We start from the raw sequence: 20,851 nt of genomic DNA on the forward strand, positions 1-20,851 counted from the left end.
AACAATGAATGGTCGCGATTGGATGTATATTTCTCGTTCGAGATATGTGGACGATGGAGATGTGCTAGTCAAATATGCCTACGGGGATACAGCGTGGCCCTGATGTGGATCCGAGTGGCATAGATATCTCGATCGAGATATTGTGGTGGCGGTGACATGTATTGGTGACATGGATGACGCCTGAAAACCCGGACCTGCTAGCGTGGCATTAGTTGGCATCTCGATCGAGATATGTCGATTTAGGCTCGGGAGGCACGTGTCGTCTTTTGATTCGCGGCACTATCACGATCGAGGTACTCCGCCCGAGATGCATGGATGTCCCAATTTTGGAGAGAGTGAACGAAAGTGAGTACCCTCATCTTGCAACCACCCCCCATCAATCTCCAAGCATCCCAAATCTCTCAACAAGGAGTGTATGTATGTACCATGGCCTCAGAAGTTTTGTTTGAATTGGCCTTCCACTGAAATTTTTTGCCCTTATCCTTGGCTATTGCCCGATCAAATCTCATCACATGATCTAATCACCTCTATACTCAAGAAAGTATCACCATAGCTCACCCAAATCCTTTATGTCAAAATTTTTCTTGAGGACATCTTCACCTCATGAATATCAACATCACTGTCCCACTATCCCATGTGATATCAGCATCACTGTCCCATGTGATAAACAACTCATCACTATCCCATGTGATAATCAAGTCATCACTATCCCATGTGATAATCAAGTCATCATTATCCCATGTGATATTAGCATCATTATCCCATGTGATAAATCAAGTCATCACTATCCCATGTGATATTAGCATCATGACTATCCCATGTGACAAATCAAGTCATCAATATCCCATGTGATATCAACATCATTGTCCCATGTGATAAATCAAGTATCACCATAGATGACTACTACAACAATGCCCATGTCAGTCTTTTTCACATAAAGTGAAAAATCTGTTGTAGATATATGAAATCCAATAGTGACAAGATACTCTGCTATCTTGTTTGACCATGATCTAGGTGCTTATTTTAAGACATACAAGGATTTATGCAACCTATAAACAAACTATGCATGTGCATGGTCCCCATGTCTGCTGGTTGCTCGCTACACCATGTAGACCTCCTCTTGTAAATCATCATATAGAAATGTATTCTTTACACCCATCTGATGTAAATAACATTTCTTAGCTACAACCATAGCAATGACTTCTCTCGCACGGTTGCCATCCTAGCAATTAAGTTGAAAGTCTTCTTATAGTCAATGCCATAGGTTTATGCATATCCTTTGGCTACTACCAATCCTACTTGATACCTACCTACTCACAGACCCATTTGGATGTTGCTTTACTTTATTAACCCACTTGTATACAATTACCTTCTTCTCCTTACACAAAGGCAACAACTCCCATGTCTCAACTGTATCCAATATAGTCATCTCTTCGTCCATGGTATCTTCCCAATGTGTCCAAATGTCTCCTCTCAGTGACATGTGGGCTTTATCTCTTGTATTGATTTAACCATATAAGCATAATGATTGGCTATATACCCATCATATCTAAACCTATCCATTGGATATCTAACCTCATTTGTATCTAATATAGTCATTTCTTCATCCATGGTATCTTCCCAATGTGTCCAAGTGCCTCCTCAAAACATGTGGGCTTTATCTCTTGTGTGTACTGCTTTGACCATAGAAAACATAATGATGGGCTATATACCCATCATATCTCAACCTGTCCACTGGAGATTTGACCTCATTTGTATCTAGTGTAGTCATCTCTTCATCCATGGTGGTATCTTCCCAATGTGTCTAAGTGCCTCCTAAAAACATGTGGGCTTTATCTCTTGTATTGCTTTGACCATTATGCATATTGATGGGATATATACCCATCATATCTCAACCTATTCCACTGGATATCTGACCCTCGTAGACCTGCATACACCTAGATCACAGCCAAGTGTTCTTAAAATTACTTTGTAGGATCCTAAAAAACTCCTCATCAAGGCTCTATTCTAAGCCATATCCCCATCAATAAAATAACGACTACTAAAACATCAAGCATTATGCAAGCTTGATCCACTTTTGCATTAAATTTGTTGGAAACATGACTCGTGTATTGTGCCATTAGGTTTGGGGTGGGGATATCATGGCTTCCACATAGGTAAAATGGTTGATTTCCTTGGTCTTTCTTCAAATATGTGGAATGTATCAAGTTCATATTCATATACATGTGAGTGTATGATATGTCTTATGAGATGATGAAAATATGGTTGTGGAATTTCTGTCACGATTCTCTATCTAGTTTTTTGAGGATGAAAAACATAATGATCAATAGCCCATGGTTATAAAAGATTATATTTCTAGGAAGACAACCTTTGTGATAAGGGTAAATTAAATCTTAGTTTGAAAAGCTTATCTCAAAGTTTTTAGGTTAGAAACTATATGCATCCCTCTCAACCATTGGGCGCACCAAACCAAAAATGAGTAAAGTCCATAGAGTGGTAGGACAATACTAATGGCACGATCTCAACCTGGCATTGCAAAAAATAAAAACAAAGAGGATTTCCAAAAGAAGGTTGTAAAGGATACATATTCATTGGTAATAAGTAGTAGCCTACTAGCAGGGTTGGTGTATACATAGGAGCTCTTATGGATAGTCAAGGAGTTAGGGTAATGATAAACAAATCACATTAATAGTATCTAGTGTGGGAGACCCCATGTAAAGTTAATTGTAAAAGAGTATGATAATAGTCAAGCTTGATTATTTTTTATATCTAGAGCTTAAATGAAACAAGAAGAACATGATTGAGGTTATGAAATATAAGAATTGAACTCATTTCTAGAAAGGGAACTATACCTATGTATATAAAATAAAACTTATCAATGTTTGTAATCACACCTCTAGGATGTGTAAACATTATAGCCTTCACTTACACATGCTTGCATCCGATGTAAACATTGTAGCCTTAACTTCATGCATGCTTACATCCAATGTAAACATTGTAGCCTTATATCCAATGTAGACATTATAGCCTTCACTTTATGCATGCTTACATTCAATGCAAACATTGTATCCTATACTTCACGTATGCTTTACATCCACCAATGTGAACATTTTGTCAACTTTATTTCCCTTTGTAACCAAGTGGCATTGGATTTTAAAGTCTTCCACATAATATCCATAAGAGGGTGAAACCTCACTTATAGGCCCTGGTCAATTATTTGACCAATAGAAAACCAAGTTCTTTGTTACGTTGTGGCACATGAAGCACATCAACAAGATACTTCATTTTGCTATCATGTATAGACAAAGTAACTTCGCCAACATTTGCAATAGGGTTAATTGTATAATCACCCCTTTTATATATAACCTAGTTTTTCCAAATCCCTCATTTCTATGAACCACTCACCATGGCTGGTTGTGTGGTTAGAGGCACCAAAATCAACTTACCATACATCTCTAGAATTTGATGCATGTATAGTTGTGAACTAAGCATATGCTATATCACAAATAACTACTCACTTCTATCTTTAGCATGTTTACTTAAAAATGCATAGTCCCCTATAGCTTCCCACTGTTTATGACATTCACTTCAAAGCTACTAGGGCCCTATCGATAGTTTTATCGACCTATGTGCACCCTTATTTGTGACATTAATAGTGTCATTTCCAACATGTCGTTGTATAATTATATTTTTAGTGACAGGTAAATGACATTTTTGAGGTGGCAATAATATAATACCACTTATTAAGTCGCTTTAACGACATAATTTGTGTTGCTATGTGACACTATGGATTTGCTAGTATTTTTGACCTACAAAAAATGTCCAATTAACTCTCTCAAACATACACGTCCTTTTCTCTCTCTCCTTCTCTCTCTCTCTCTCTCTCTCTCTCACACACACACACACACACACACACACACACACACACACACACACACACACACACACACACACACACACAGATTTCTTTATCTATCTCACGCTTAGATATCTTTCTCTCTTTCTTACTGACATAAGCACTTTTCACTCTCTCTCAAACTATCATTAATCTGTCATCGTGTGTGTGTAGGATATGACGATGCTCGATACTTGGCTCTCATTGACGAGGATGACAATTCCTCTCCATGGAGGTTGGCTTATCTTTCTTAATAATGTCATACATTTACTTGGTTCTAAGATCAATAACATGCAGTGAATATATTTGTTTCCTTGATAAGAGTTTGTTAATACAAATGATAGAATAAACAACTTAAACAAAAGAACTAACAAAAAGATATAAACTAAAGATCACACTAGCTATAATTGCATTTATATACAAGTACTATAACTGTATGGGTCCATGGCCATGTACAAAAAATGTGATGCATACATCATCATGAAAAATTAGACTATAAAAACCCTCTGGATGGAGGAATATAACCAAAATAAGCTAGCTAAACTAATCTAATGGTTCTCCCTCGGTTCTCCTCATTTGAGCTATGCTGGTGCTTGTGATCCTTCCTATCATCATCATCTCTAGCATCCTATTGTCCATGATGCTCGGGGGAAGGCGATGGTCCAAGCTCCTACGATGAATCATATATAAATCAAACACTTTTACTATTTAATTAAGCCTCTCATTACCAAGATCACAGAATATAAACAATTTTGTGCTATTTGACCACATACCTCTAGCACAAGCTCCTCTCCATGCCATATGCTTGTAGCCACTTGTATGATGAGTTGCATCTCGAATCTCATTAATAGTCATAGCATGAGCATAATATTTAGTTTGAATTTTTTCAAACAATACTCTTCTTAACTTTATTTTAGTACTAACTATATATATAAACTTTATTTTAGTAGTTAATATATATATAAACTAGGGACAATTGTTGTACTTACAAAGCATGCAATGAAGCCACATTTTCCATCTCCTTTGCAAAGGTGGATGAGAATATCTCTCCTTTTTGCAAAGGTGGATGAGAATATATCTCCTTATCCTCTCGTCTATTACTCTCGTCTGTTACTCTCTCTGCTGATGTATCTATCTCTTCTTGCTTTTGACCTCATCTCTCTGCTCTGATGCATCTATCTCTTCTTGCTCTTGACCTCATCTCTCACATGTGTCGAGGTCTCACCACTACTAAGGTGAAGAGGACATGTGCTCTTCTTCTTTTGAGCCTCCGTCCTATATTTTTCAACAATGATAAGCACAAGAGATTAAGAAAAATTAATAAAAACATTTATATATCAATGAGCTAAATCCCAAACTATATAACCAATAATGATGAAAAACTTTGTGCAACTAATTGACTAAAGAGCATGAATAAGGTTATGATAAAGAACCTCAAGATTGAGCGTATATGTAAGATTACAATGAAGAACCTCAAGATTGAGCGTATATGTAAGATTACAATCAAGAACCTCAAGATTAAATGCATGTGAGGTTATGATCAAGAACCTCAAGATTAAAAAAAATATGAGAAGATGTTACCACCACTATAGGTTGCTTTTTGTTAAGCCATGAGATGGAATAATTCTCTAACAAAAAGCAAAAACCACTAGTCCATTGTCGTGTATCATAGTCAGTAGCCCAATTTGAAGCACTATAAGGGTGTAACTATAGCTCACCCCTGGCATAGAATAACCCATATGTCTATGTACCCTAGAGGTATCTGAATATACATTTGACATGCATAAAATTGCTCCAAAGGGAAACACCATAAGCTATGTTTGGCTATGTCATACACAAGTAGATAAAGCATCCCACATCCTGACTATACATGGTAGCATCAAAAGGCTCACTTGTATCAAAGCTACTGAGCTTTATTCTTGTCTCAAATGGTATGGAAATACCCTTGCAATACTCCATGAAAAAACTTTTTTCCAAATCCCATAAACATAGTTTGATTGAAACATAACTATGCCACCATCATGCTATATAAACTATACGCCTAAATAAAAGCTTTAAATCTAGAATTTTCTTCTCATTGTTCTCTATTGAAATCATGTTCCTACAATCAATGATTTCTACATGCATCTACATGCTTGACCAAGTGCGTTGCATCTATCTAAAAGCCTATCAATTCCTGTAACACCATAATAACATTCCAGAGGGTGACTACTATGTGTAGGACTTGCACCACATCCATGTGTGGGACTTGTACACCTGACCATAATCATGTACATAGGACTCGTACATCTGACCATGGATTCTTAGAGTGGATCCCTAATTGACTCTTCACATGATGACAAAATAAGTCATTTAAGTCACCAAAATCTAGCTTATTTTACAACCCACAACATTCTCAACCATAGCATGGAAGTGCAAATAAAATACAAGTGTCACTATTATGAGTTGTAATTAACTCTCACCAAACCATCACACGAGGAAGGGATTTTGATGCATTTTTCCCAGAATGTATCCCTCACATACGTAATGTGCAGGGATCTCAACATGAGGCATAGATTCTACCATATTATGCTTATGTAGAAGCATCAAACTTCCAAAGTTTACATGCCCAAAGCATGGATGCCATAATTCAGCTCTGCCTGCATAGAGGAAGTATCACTATAGCAACAATAACTAAACATACACTATGTGCCTACAACTCATAGGTATCCAACCTATATAAACCATTACATAATGTTGTGAGAGTAGAGACAAACCTATCGGAAAGGTCTTGTGCTATATGGTAAATCTACACTTATAGAGGATCTTGTCGTGCTATCGCATGGATCTTTCATAAGTGTTTAGGTGATTGTGTTAAGTGGACAAGTGTGAACACATCCTTTTTGGAAAAGTGTTAAGTGTTATAAGTGAACAAGTATGAACACGTCCTTTGGACAAGGAGGTTTATAGTGCATGTTCTCATCCACCTCATGGATGAAATGTTGCTTGCAGCCATCTAGCCCATTGCTTGCTAGTTAGTCTGCATACTTGGTGGGGACTTTTTATTACATCTTGATTGGAGATTAGGGTTAGGGTTAACCTAAGATTAGGGCTAAGACTTAGCAAAGGTATGGGGACATGGAGGGTTTACACATGGACGCGCTAGAGCAAGAGGAGGTGTAGATTGGCCGTAAGGTCAAATAGAGCAAAAAATCTTCATAATTAAAAGCAGGACACTTATAGCGCGAGGTTATTACTATATAAGTGACCTAAGGTTACTTATATATAAGTGACCTAAGGTTACTTATTAGACATAAGAGATGAAGTAGCCATGTGGTAGACTAGGGTTACCAACAGAGCATGTAGGATCTCAAGGCTATGGATCAAGTAGCCACCATGCGGTAACCTTGGGTTACCAAAGAGAGCGTGCAAGATCTCAAGGCTATGGAGCTATAGGCACATGATGATACAAGTAGCCACGTGGTAGCCTAGGTTTACTAAGAGAGCGTGTAGGATCTCAGGGACATGAAGCTGCATAGGCACGTGGCTCCTCTTGGTAGTAGTATCAACTAGACATGCGATAGCCTAGGGTTACCGATCTCAGGGACATGAAGCTGCATAGGCACGTGGCTCCTCTTGGTAGTAGTATCAACTAGACATGCGATAGCCTAGGGTTACCAAGAGAGCATGCAGGATCTTAGGGCCATGGCGTTATAAGACATGTGGCTCCATTTGGTGGTATGGAACACTAGGTTGGTGGTATGGAACACTAGGTTGGTGCTACATGGCTCGATAGGCTCACCAATCTGACCTCAGGCTCAGGGGTGGTTCAAGATATTGAACCTATAGTTGGGTGGTGAGTCACTTGCCACAATCTATTGCAATCACGCTATGAGTTTTAACGCTCAGGTCTATGGAAACCTTGCTAGGGTTCCTCAAGTATGTCCTCTATCTTGATTCATAAGGGTTTGCTAGGTAATCCTAAGGCACGACCCAAGGAGGGATCTTACAATGGTATCATAGCCTATATCGCGACAAGTTCCATAACCTCAAGGATTTGGGGGTTTATTCATGCTAGTAGTGTATAGATAGTACCCTCATGCAAGGTCTGCTAGTGGCAAGAAAAGCATGGTTTTTTCACATGGATGTGCGGGATAAGCAAGAAAAGCACATGAAAAGAAAGAGGATTTTTCCCTTGTAGTATGTTTCTGGTTTGTATGGTTGGTTTGCGTGTGCCAGGTGGTGTACTATTCATGGCATGGGGGTGGAAACCTGTTTAGTAGCGGCTATTTGCCTTTGCATAGGGGCTTAAGAGCCTAAGGGAGGCTAAGCTAAGCCAATCCTAGGTGGGCCTTAGGCAAGGCGATAGGTCACCTAGCCATAGGGGAGGCTTGGGATGCCCAACCTAATCAAGCTGTGTAGTCCACATGGTAGCCCACAAACATGCTATCACTTGGCTTAGGAGCGTGCAATTAATTAATGCATGTGTAGTCCACATGGTAGCCCACTGATGGGCTATCTAGGCTTAGGAGCTAGCCACGTGATTGGCTAAGGTAGGTAGCATGGGTAGCAGCGCACCTCAATATGGGTAGCATAAGGACATCAGTTCATATCTGACTATGGTGGCTATTGCTTACGTGGGAATCCACACACTTTTTGGTGGATCCAAGAGTAGCTCAATAGTCATGAGTTTGTAGATCCAAAGTCGTGAAACTTGTATTTTTTAAATACTTTTGTATAACCCCTATTTAGTAAAATTTAATTTTTGGAGGTCTCTTTGTCTTTTGTGATTGAATCTTTATGCTCATTTCTTATTAAAGGAAGGATCACATTGAGTGTTGAGGAAGGAATCTTATGGTCTCAGACCAAGGATACCAAGTATAGGAAATAGATTCTAAGATGCTCTGGTGGTGGCTCATAGTTAGCCAAGGTTCAAAGACTCACAATTATTGTTTGGAACATAGACTGTGAAGTAAGTGAATTAGTATCTTTTTTTTAGTTTCACATGGATTGAGCTGATTCTCGGGTCGAATAAGGGTTGGACTTGTTAATCCAATAGGTAATTTAGTGTCTCAAGGCTAGTTTGTAGGGGGGATAACTAATCATTCCACCTACGATCGTGTCTTAAATAGGTGGTTTTGTATGGAGTATGTCATGGTGGTATGGGACGTCATGGTGTATTTCATATGGAATGCTCTTGAGACAATTGGGGTTATTTCTTTGGTATATCCATGCTAGTGCATGGTTAACCTAAGGTAACTACGAGGGGAAGTGCCAATTATGTGGACAATAAGATAAGGTACTTTCTTGGTTGTCAAGAGCACGATTACTGAGATTCATTACACTCTCTCATGTGGATGCATTGCGTTTGTACATGACAGAGATTCATTACACTCTCTCATGTGGATGCATTGCATTTGTACATGATAGAGATTAGAAGTTTGAAACTTCTCAGTTTAGGACTTGGTGCTGTCTAAGACCAGGTTGCGTGTTGTCCAAGGTTTAGGACCACTTATTTTTATAGTGACTTTTTGGACATATACCAGTGAGTCCCAATGGTCAAAGATACTCTAGGGTGGATGGATGTTCCATGAGATTATTTTGATTCCAGGGTTTTGGAGTGATATGGAATCCACATGTTAAAAGGGATAGCTCTAGGCATGTTAGGGGTAGAATATGTTATAATTCCTTGTTACTTTTGGAAGTAGGGCCTCTACATGAGGATATGTTCATTCCTAATTTGGTGGGATAAAAAGTAGTTACAAGTTGTATGTTATTTTCAGGTTATTCAAGGACAAGTAACCTAACACAAGAATAGGTGAAGTCATACATTATCTTTAGGTTGTTAGAGGGAGGTTGTTATACAAGGGACATATGGAGGATTGTTTAAAATTCTATGTGATCTTTAGGATTTCGAGCACATGTCGCATGGGATATACATAGAATTTAATGGGGAGTTTTATGCTTGACCTAAAGTAGATGTGAGTGTCTTCTTGTTATGTGTAAAAACATAATCTCCATTCATTCTTAGATGAGAATTGGATAAAGAGATCTTGTGGTTAGAATATTGTATTGGAAGTGCATAGCATTAAGACTTCTTTGTACGTTAAGTGAACTAGTGTTTACAACTAATGCAAGATGCCATTTGGTATGGGTTTGTGCTAGGGTTGTTACGGTAGATCTTGTTGCACTTTGTGACTAGATGTCCCATTGAGATTCGGCTCTTGGATGATGGATAGATTAGCAATAAGTACTAGGATCTTTGTAGGTAGGTTCTACAAGAGGAGTGTTAGAGTGGCCGAGATATCTAGGGGCTTCAACTAAAAATATGTAAGTGTAGTATGTTAGTTCATCAGGAGGGGTATATTAATTTAGAAAAGTTATAGAATTACATTTACAAGAGGGTGTTGTTAAACCAATTTTGGAAAAAAATAAATTGTAAGTTTATGAAGAAAAAGGGGTCATTTTATTCACAAAAGTATGTAAGTGTAAGGGGTTTTTTAAATACTCCTTGAACGTGCATGATACATAGGATTTCTTAATAGTTCACCCCCTGAGCTGAGATAAGAGCCAATAGACTTGAATAAATGCTATGAATGGATGTTTAGACTCAAGGATTTACTTATAGAGGCTTATTCTCTTTATTCATGTTACATCCTAACCAGCCTAGAGCTAGGGTGGGGAACACGTGGAATTAAGGTTAATCTAAGATTAGGGTTAAGATTTAGCACAGGAGTGGGGACCTAGAGGTTCAGATATAGGCTAAGGGCACTAGTAAGAGGAGGTCTAGATTGGTCGTAAGCTCAATAAAGCTAAAATTAATACCTAGGGCTAATAATGGCTAAAAGATTAAAAAAAAGTAGAAAAGATTTATAATAAAAGCAAGCCACTTATGGCGAGGTTATTACTATATATAAGCTACCTAGGGTCCCTTATTAGACATAATATATCAAGTAACGATAGCCTGGGGTTACCAAGAGAGTGCAGGATCTCAAGGACATGGAACTACAGGCAAAATGTGCTCCGATGGTGGTGACCAAACTTTACAAGAGTGAGGGTGGAGTAAACATATACACTCTCGTAAAGTTTGGATCATTGGAGCACATTTGGTTATAATGCGCATGCCATTTGCTTGGTTTTCAATGTATCGTAGCCTTAGTGAGCCCCCTTAAAATTGGGCCTGTAGCTTGCACATTACAACCAAATGTGCTCCGGCGGGTGACCAAACTTTGTAAAACTAGGGATGGGGTCCACATATATACTATTGTAAAGTTTGTTGCCATTAGAGCACATTTGGTTGCAATGTGCATACTATTTTCTTGGTTTTTAATATGTCGCGGCCTTAGAGAGCCCCCTCAAAATTGGGCCTTTGGTATGCATATTGCAATTAAAAGTGCTTTGATGGTAAACCAAACTTTGCAAGAGTTAGGGGGGGTCCACATATACACTCTTGTAAAGTTTGGTCACATCGGAGCACATTTGGTTGTAATGTGCATGTCATTTGCCTAGTTTTCAATGTATTGTGGCCTTAGAGAGCCCCCTCAAAATTGGACCTATGGCTCACACATTGCAACCAAATATGCTCTGATGGTGACCAAACATTGCAAGATTAAGAGTGGGGTCCATACATACACTCTTGCAAATTTTGGCACCATCGGAGCACATTTGGTTATAATGTGCATGCCATATGCCCAGTTTTCAATGTCTAGATCTTATAAAGCTCTCTCAAAATTGGGCCTTTGGCTTGCACATTGCAACTAAATGTGCTCTAATGGTGACCAAACTTTACAAGGGTGAGGGTGGGGTCCACATATACACTCTTAAAAAGTTTAGACCATCCGAGCACATTTGGTTGTAATGCGTGTGTCATTTGCCCGGTTTTTAATGCATTATGGCCTTAGAGAGCCCCCTCAAAATTGGGCCTACAACTCGCACATTGCAATCAAATGTGCTCCGATGGTAAACGAAACTTTGCAAGAGTGAGGGTGGGGTTCCCATATATAATATTTCAAAGTTTAGTCGGAGTACATTTGGTTGCAATGTGCATGCCGTTTGCTCGATTTTTAATATGTTGTGGCCTTAGAGAGCCCCCTTGAAATTAGGCCTTTAGCACGCACATTGCAACCAAACATGCTTCAATGGTCGTGAATAAACTTTACAAGAGTGAGGGTGGGGTCCACATATACACTCTTGCAAAGTTTGGTCACATCATCGGAGCATATTTGGTTGCAATGTGCATGCCATTTGCTTGGTTCTCAATGTGCATGCCATTTGCTTGGTTCTCAATGTGTCATGGCCTTAGAGAGCCCCCTCGAAATTAGGCCTATGGCTCACATATTGCAACCAAATGTGCTTTGATAGTGACCAAACTTTGTAAGAGTGAGAGTGGAGTTCACATATACACTCTTGAAAAGTGGAGTTCACATATACACTCTTGAGAGTGGAGTTCACATATACACTCTTGAAAAGTTTAGTCACCATCGGAGTACATTTGGTTGTAATGTGCATGCCATTTGTTCGGTTTTTAATATGTGGTGGCCCCCTCGAAATTTAGCCTTTGGTTCGCACATTGCAACCAAATGTGTTGTGATGGTGATCACAACTTTGCAAGAGCGAGGGTGGATCCACATATACACTCTTGCAAAGTTTGATCATCACCATCGGAGCACATTTGGTTGTAATGTGTGCCATTTGCCCAGTTTTCAATGTGTTGTCGCCTTAGGAGCCCCCTCGAAATTGGGCCTTTGGTATGCACATTGCAACAAAACGTACTTTGATGGTGGCCAAACTTTGCAAGAGTGAGAGTGGGTTATATATATACACTCTTACAAAGTTTGGTCACATTTGAAGCACATTTAGTTATAATGTATGTTTGGTTTTCAATATGTCATGGCCTTAGAGAGTCCTCTTGAAATTGGAATTTTGGTATGCACATTGTAACCAAATGTCCTTCAATGGTGACCAAACTTTACAAGGGTGAGGGCGGGGCCCACATATACCCTCTTGCAAAGTTTGGTCACCATCACATCACATTTGGTTGTAATGTTCATGCCATTTGCCCAGTTTTCAATGTGTCGTATCCTTGAAATTGGGCTTGCAGAGCACATTGAAAAACTGGGAAAATGGCATGCATATTGTAACTAAATTTGTCACCATCACATCACATTTGGTTGTAATGTTCATGCCATTTGCCCAGTTTTCAATGTGTCGTATCCTTGAAATTGGGCTTGCAGAGCACATTGAAAAACTGGGAAAATGGCATGCATATTGTAACTAAATTTGACCAAAATTTGCAAGGGTGTATATGTGGATCCCACCCTCAATCTTGTAAAATTTTGGTCACACCATTGGAGAACATTTAGTTTTAATGTGCGAGCCATAGGCCCAATTTCAATGTATCATTGTCTAAGACCAACGATACATTGAAAACTAGGCAAATGGCACACACATTATAGTCAAATGTGCTCCGATGGTGACAAACTTCGCAAGAGTGTATATACCCCACCCTCATGCTTACAAAGTTTGGTCACCATTGGAGCACATTTAGTTGCAATGTACGAGTCGCAACCCAATTTCGAGGGGGCTCTCTAAGGCCACGACACATTGAAAACTAGGAAAATGGCACGCACATTGCAAAAACCAAATGTGCTCCCATAGTGACCAAACTTTGCAAGAGTGTACATGTGGACACCACCATCACTCTTTAAAAGTTTGGTCACCATCAGAGCACATTTGGTTGTAATGTGTGAGCCATAGGCTCAATTTCGAGAGGGCTCTCTAAGGCCACGAGCCACGACCCATTGAAAACTGGAAAAATGGCATGCACATTGCAACCAAATGTGCTCCCGGGGTGACTAAACTTTGCAAGAGTTTATATGTGTACCCCACCCTCACTCTTGCAAAGTTTGATCACCCATCGGAGCACAGTTGAACACCAAACGAATCAAAAGATGCAATGACAAATAGACATGAAAAGATACAAATTACAAACGAATCAAAAGATGCAATGACAAATAGACATGAAAAGATACAAATTACAATGAGAAAAAGTGAGACACCAATAATATAATAATAAAAATCCAAAGTACAACTCGTAATGATATCAAACTAATGGATCAAGCCAAGCTTGATCGCAATCTCACAAGACGAGAGAAAATGTAGGCCTCACGATCAACCTCATACTGCTGAAACTGAATGCATCTCCCATACTTGTGAACTTGCTAAAAATAACGCAACCATACTATGTGCATTAAATTGAACCCCATGACCATCCATAGCATCCTTGTTGGAGAGTGCTCTTCGGCATAGAGCATCTCAATAAATAGTAGTCCATCGGCTTTTCATTACCATCGGGGGGCAATGTCAATAAAGACGTTATCCATGGTTAATAAATCTATAAGCTCGTCATAGTAAACTAAAAACATGGATTAGCATCATGTGCCATAGGTACAACATCATTGGATTCTTAGGTGTTATCACTCGCTCACTCTAAGCTCATGCAGACATGACACACTCACCCCAGCACTGTCACCCTCTATGTATGCTTCACATAAGCATGCAAACCGTTATGTGAAGGTAGTGGGGTCACTCTGCGAGAGGTGTTCCTTTGAATGGAGTGAAAGCCCAAAGTGCCTGGAACTGTTTGGGAGCGATCGATAGTGATACCATTCACACACCAAAAAAATCTCCTAACTATCCTTGCATCACATGAGGGATAAGAAGAGGTCATGCTACCACACAAGTGTCTTGTACACCACTCCACCACCTACTGTGCATCTCTAAACCTCTCTACATCATGCCAAAGATGGTGACATTGTAAAGCATGCCTCATGCATACACTAGCACCGTCATGCTCCCCCTTTCCATGGCTAGTCTAAAAAAAGCTCTAGATGATGTGTCTACTAGTCTTTGAGTGCCACCTGTAAAGCCAATATAACCGCTTGAAGAGTTGAAGTAACCACCACATCCATCAGACCAAATCCATTGCTTATGCCATGGGACTCCATGATCCATCATGAAGGGAGAAACAATGCTGTACAAAATGTGTATCATTCGAGCGATCACATCACTAATGTAAAAATGGTACTCCTTAATAATGATACGAACCTCGGGGGTACTAGCAAATCCATGCAAGGGTATGACGATAGCTAATATGCACCAAATTAGCCACCCAAAGTGTAATACAATTTTATCTTAATATAATGGACAAAAGTGATATATTACATCACAAAGAAATTAATACTATATTAAATAATTTGGAAAAAATCCCATTCCCATTTGAAAAATGGGATCAAGGTGAACCTATCCAAGGTTTCATCAAAACCCCCTCATGAGACATATCATTGGAAATATATTTAAGAGTAGAGCCTAAATCTATAATCACTGACAAATTTGGACTTAATATACTTAAGATATGGCCAAAACTATATTGAAAAAGGAATTCCCAAAGCATGAGATTTTTTCCAAATGATCTAATATTGTCTTAATTGAAGAAATTATACTTGCTTTGAGAAGTAATACTTAGATTGTATGGTGAGAATGTATAGTTCACAGCAATGTCCACCATCACTGATATAACCACACCAATGGGAAAATGCTCCAGGCATGCATGATGAAACCGATGGTCTTGCCACTTGGCATAATGGGTGTATTGTATATAAGGGTAGACGTGCTCTCTAAAAGATTTAGTGTGAACAATGCATGTGGAGTATGTTTCTCCACGACTTGCAACCTCTTGGATTGTCCCCCCACCATCGCACTGGTGCACTACATACTGATATTGCTACCAATACACTACCCCAATGCCACTAACATCCCCCTCAAGCATATGTAGCACTGCCAACCCCCCACATACACCACAGATTCCCTCACACACGAAACGTGATGGTATAAGGCATGTGGCTTACATGGACACAAAAGAGAGTGTATGAAATCGCATGGGCTAGTAGGCCTTCCATTGTTTCCACTAAGGGAACGAAATGCATTAGAGTTGAATTGCCACATGGTATCGACAACATGTGTCATGCTAATGGAAGTAGCACACAAACCATGCTTTGCATTGCTCAAAAGATCTTTGGCCAATCTTAGAGGGTGTGCCTCTAGAAACTAAGTATATACCTCAGTTTGACTCACCTCAAGAAAGCAAGCCCCATGTTCAATGAACACACTCTTTGAGACTCTTTTTTGCAATGCTTTCTTGAACACTGAAAAAGCTCTTTTTTGCAATGCTTTCTTGAACACTGGAAAAGCTCTATAACTCTTCTCCCAAAATTTCTCTAGAAGTGCCTTGGTACTATCGTTAATCAAATGATTACACACCTCATAGCATGACCATTAGAATCCCACAATACCCCATCATCATTTGCATCTAGCCTGCCATGTGGGGTCTACATATGGCTGCTACAATAGCACAACGATGAGAAACCAATGCATCCAAAGTATTCCTCTTCTTGATGGATGCATATAAGCGACAAATACTATTAAGAACCTCTACATCCGCTTTCCTCTCTCAACGCTCACCAATCCTAGCAATAGCTCTACACTCAGCTACGTCAGGATGGTTAATAAGGGATGTGATTAAATTTTATTTTTTAAAAAATAAAAAAGAAAAGCGTGCTTTAAATATAAATAAATAAATAAATAAATAAATAAATATATATATATACAAAATAAATTAACAAATAGCATAAGATTATTTTACATAGGTGTAATAATATATTTTTAATTGATGTATATTATATTTAAAAAAATTAAATGTTCTAAGAGTATTTTACATATATATATATATGGATTATCTATAAATTAAAAACATATATATATCTTACATGTATGTGAAGCTATGAATGAATGCACCCATGCATTTTAGGTGATGATGACATGGAAACTCAAGTTGATGACATGGCATGATGAAATGCTGATGTGGCACATACATGTGTGTGACAAGGTTTGGTACATCACCTAACCTAGTCTAGACTTGGGTTTAGGCTTGGAAGGGAAGAAACTGCTTAAGTAGAGCTATTTTCACATAAAATGTATGAAAATATACATTTTCTTACTCAATTAAACTAAAATTTTTTGCATAGATTAGCACTACTTTCTCACATAAAATTATTGCATAATCACATAAAAACGAATTTTTATAATTAATTTACTACTTATGTTCAGCTACTCTAAGACTTTGAAGTAAGGCACTTATTTTACAACCACCCACCAAGAATTGTTTTGTAGTTATTAGGGTATATAAGGAGCTGGGTGGAAAAAGACGCTCGACTAGTTCAATGATGTTTTTCCATGGAAAATTTTAAAGGTTATAAACCTTAGCCTAATAAGGTACTTTTTCCATTTTCTCTCCTATTTAATTGAGATAAGCCATCAGACCCTACATAATTATTCATGTTTCTATAGAGAAAGTTTAATGCTACAAAACGTGACATGACAAAATTAATTTATGTGGTTTTGGACCTTAAATACGATGCTTCAACATGAGTTCTCTACCATGGAGAATGTAGAAAGTAGTGAATCTCTTAAATGTTGGAGCCACATAAATGAGGCAGGAGCTTACTCATGGCCTCTGTGAATGGACAAGGAAAGGGAGAAACTTATGGTGAACCGGATGCACATGGTATGCTATGGGCGCTTTGCATGGATGAGAAAAGGGAAGAACCTATGGTGATTTGGATGCACATAGAATGCTGTGACTTTGTGTTGATTTTTAGATGATGATGATCCTTTCTAGGGGTGAGAGGAAAAAAAATTGCTAGGGATGACAAAATAATTATGGGAATGGGTTATTTCCAAGGTTGGAGAAAGGAGGAAAAAGGGTGGTGTGAGGCCGGGTGAGAAGGCAAGACGGTGAGGACGTGCTAGTATGAGCCGAGGCAAGTGGACTTTAGAGAAATCTTTATGGGGTATGAGAGCATGTGAGTGAAGGGGGGGTTTGAGAGAGAGAACATGCACGAGTCTGCTACCTAGAGACAGGGCTTTCCCACACATGCAAGGCGTGCATCCCCCCCGTTTGTCTACCAACACCTCTGGCAGAGCTCGCTTGTGGATCAACGAGCTTGGACTTTTCATAGTTTATGCGCTTCTTAACGGTGCTAATGCTTAATTAATTACAGAATCGAGAGCACGAGACCATGAGCCACTGCCACGTTCATGTATCTGGTTGGCGGACAGCGAAACGCGGCGGGGATTGATTCGACGACGATAATTAACTCGGCATGGTGGGTTTCGAAGATGAAGACGCAGACGCAGACGCTTGGCTTTGATGAGCTGGGTGGCATATGGCGCATTGCTGCGGTTGTTGGAGCCTGCGCTTCTCTCGAGACCGTATAGATGGCATGATGCGCAGAGAGGCCAGCTCCTGCGCGCTTGTCTACTCTTTGCAAGGCAAACTTGCTCCCCCGCCTTACCCTAAAGCCTTGAAGACAGCTTGTGTTTAGCAATGCTTATTCCAATATAAATATGCATCCCAATGCTGGCCCTTTCACCACCACCAAGACCATGAGCTAGCTTGAGAGCTTCTGCTTAATTCAAGCTTCCAACGCCTCATAGACGTCCTTGACCTTAGCTCAGGCCCCAGCTCTCGCCATAGCTCAAAACTTGCTTCACCATCTTTCATTTTATTCAAGCTTCCAACTCTTGATAGACGTCCTCGACCTTACTTAGCTCAGGTCGAGAGCTCTTGCCATAGCTCAAAACTTGCTTCATTATCTTTCATCAGTACTCTTGTACACATTATTACAAACCCTAGCAAATCTTGCCCTAGCGTGTTAATTCAGTCGAGCGACCGCATTAATTAAGCATGATTCCCCTTACCTCTTTGCTAATTCTGCTCTCTCTAATCCAGCTTGCTCCGCTCTGTTTTGCTGTGCTGGTTCCCCAGACAGGCCCAAATCTAACCTACCATGGAGGCCCTCTCCTCTCCACCAAGCCCACACTGGACGTTTACATCTTGTGGTATGGCCATTTTTCGAAGACTCAGAAACGAATAGTGCTAGACTTTTTCGCTTCTATTGCACAAAACCAGATCAGCAGCACATCTGCTCCTAGCGTGAGCACGTGGTGGAGCACCATGACCTTCTACAAGGACACCCAAGGATCTTCTGTTTCGCCTGCGGTGAAGCTTGCAGGGCAGGTTTCCGACAGGAATTACTCGCTGGGCAAGCAGCTCAAGAGCGTCGACTTAGACAGCCTCGCCAAGGGCGCGATCAGCAAGTTTGCAAACGACCCGCTTGCGGTGTACGTGGTACTGACCTCCGAGAACGTGCTAGTGGAGGACTTCTGCGAGAGCCAGTGCGCCACGCACGCCGTAGTGAAGATGAACAAGAAGGCGGTGCCCTACATATGGGTGGGAAACCCCGCGACGCAGTGTCCGGGGCAGTGCGCGTGGCCATTTGCATTGCCGCAGTACATGGACTACAGCTCGATGGAGAAGCCCAAGAAGGCGCCGAACGACGTGGGGATGGACGGGATGGTGATCAACATGGCCACCATACTGGCGGGAGCGGCCACCAATCCGCACGGGAACGCCTACTACGAAGGCGATCCGCAGGTACCTCTTGAGGCCGGCACGGCCTGCGCTGGGATGTTTGGGCCGGGCGCCTACCCGGGTGATCCCGGCTCGCTTCTCACCGACAGCAACGGCTGCTCCTACAACGCCGTGGGCGTCAACACGCGGCGCTTCCTGCTGCCCTGCCTCTGGCACCCGGTGCTTCGAAAATGCACACCCCTCACCAGCTAGTTAATCACTTCGACAGCCTTGCCTCGCCTCCTCTCCCCTTCCATGATCATAAGCTCCCATGATTGCCTGCCTGCCCGTCCCGCAGTGTCCATTCCTGCACCCATTACAGAGATCCATGCTGTATAGACCTTTTGAAATTATTCATTCTCCTCTTGGCTCGACCCCCTTCACTGTATAACTTGCAGTTCTTTCATCGCAAAACTAATAAAGCACATCTTTAAGATTCTAGCCTCTATTTCCTCTTAGTCTATCTATCATTTCTTTTTATGTCCTCGTTGGTTTTTTTTTTGGGTTGTTTTTTTTAAAATCATGTATGGTTGGTTTTTGGGTGCCAAGTTGTATGTAAAACAATTCCTTTAGTTTCCTTTATGACCGATATGTGACATTAGCATATAGAGTACTTCTCTTCACGACTTTTTTAAATAGAAAACATGATTTTTCATGTAAGATTTTAACCTCCTCCTTATCGCTCTATAATTTGTCGGTTATCTGAAACCAATGTAGAAAGGCACTGTAAAATGTATGGCATACACTTTTTGAAAATACAATTTTGTATGTAAGGAATTATAATACATGTAGAAAAATAAACTCTCAATTAAAACGATGAAGTGCGATATAAAAATGACAAACTTATTTAGGGTGTTCTAGGCCTCTTGCTACTTGACTTGCCATTAGAGGATGCAGTAGTAAAGGCCTTGATTAGCCAACATCAAATTGCATTCCCCCTTTAGCTTAAGCAAAAAATGCTTCTCTTCTTTACAACCATTAACATAAAGTGACAAAAGTATATACTATAAAGAGAGGAGAACACATACTATAAGGAAAAGTACTCTCTTACTATAACTTACAATGGTCGATCCATAGTGTGAACCCGGCTATATGAGATGGTGCCATGACTATGCCAGAAGAGTACATACTATAAGGGAAAATACTCTTCTACTATAACTTACAATGGTCAGTCCATAGTGTGAACCCGACTATATGAGCTAGAGCTATAACTGGGCTCTATGAGATGGTGCCATGACTATGCCAGAAGAGTACATACTATAAGGGAAAATACTCTTCTACTATAACTTACAATGGTCAGTCCATAGTGGAACCTGACTATATGAGCTAGTGCTATAACTGGGCTATAGCTATGCCATACTCTAGTAATCCAAATGTGGCTATCACACAACCTATCATCCCCTATCAACCATAATCTCACCAACCATGTCAAGGGCATAAGTGCCGAA

At 40.0% G+C, this 20,851-nt stretch overlaps 1 protein-coding gene across 1 annotated transcript; it reads left to right on the top strand.

Annotated features, from left to right (window-relative positions):
- Nucleotides 1-18,267: 18,267 nt before the first annotated feature.
- On the top strand, nt 18,268-19,847 carry LOC147615807 (protein EXORDIUM-like 2). The gene has a single exon (XM_086777973.1). It carries the CDS (start codon nt 18,678-18,680, stop codon nt 19,614-19,616), a length of 939 nt encoding a protein of 312 aa, XP_086634099.1. The 5' UTR covers nt 18,268-18,677; the 3' UTR covers nt 19,617-19,847.
- Nucleotides 19,848-20,851: the final 1,004 nt, after the last annotated feature.

This window comes from Cibotium barometz, chromosome 39 (genome assembly GCF_041138505.1).
Source record: "Cibotium barometz isolate CiBa-2024 chromosome 39, ASM4113850v1, whole genome shotgun sequence".
Classification (NCBI taxonomy): domain Eukaryota; kingdom Viridiplantae; phylum Streptophyta; class Polypodiopsida; order Cyatheales; family Cibotiaceae; genus Cibotium; species Cibotium barometz.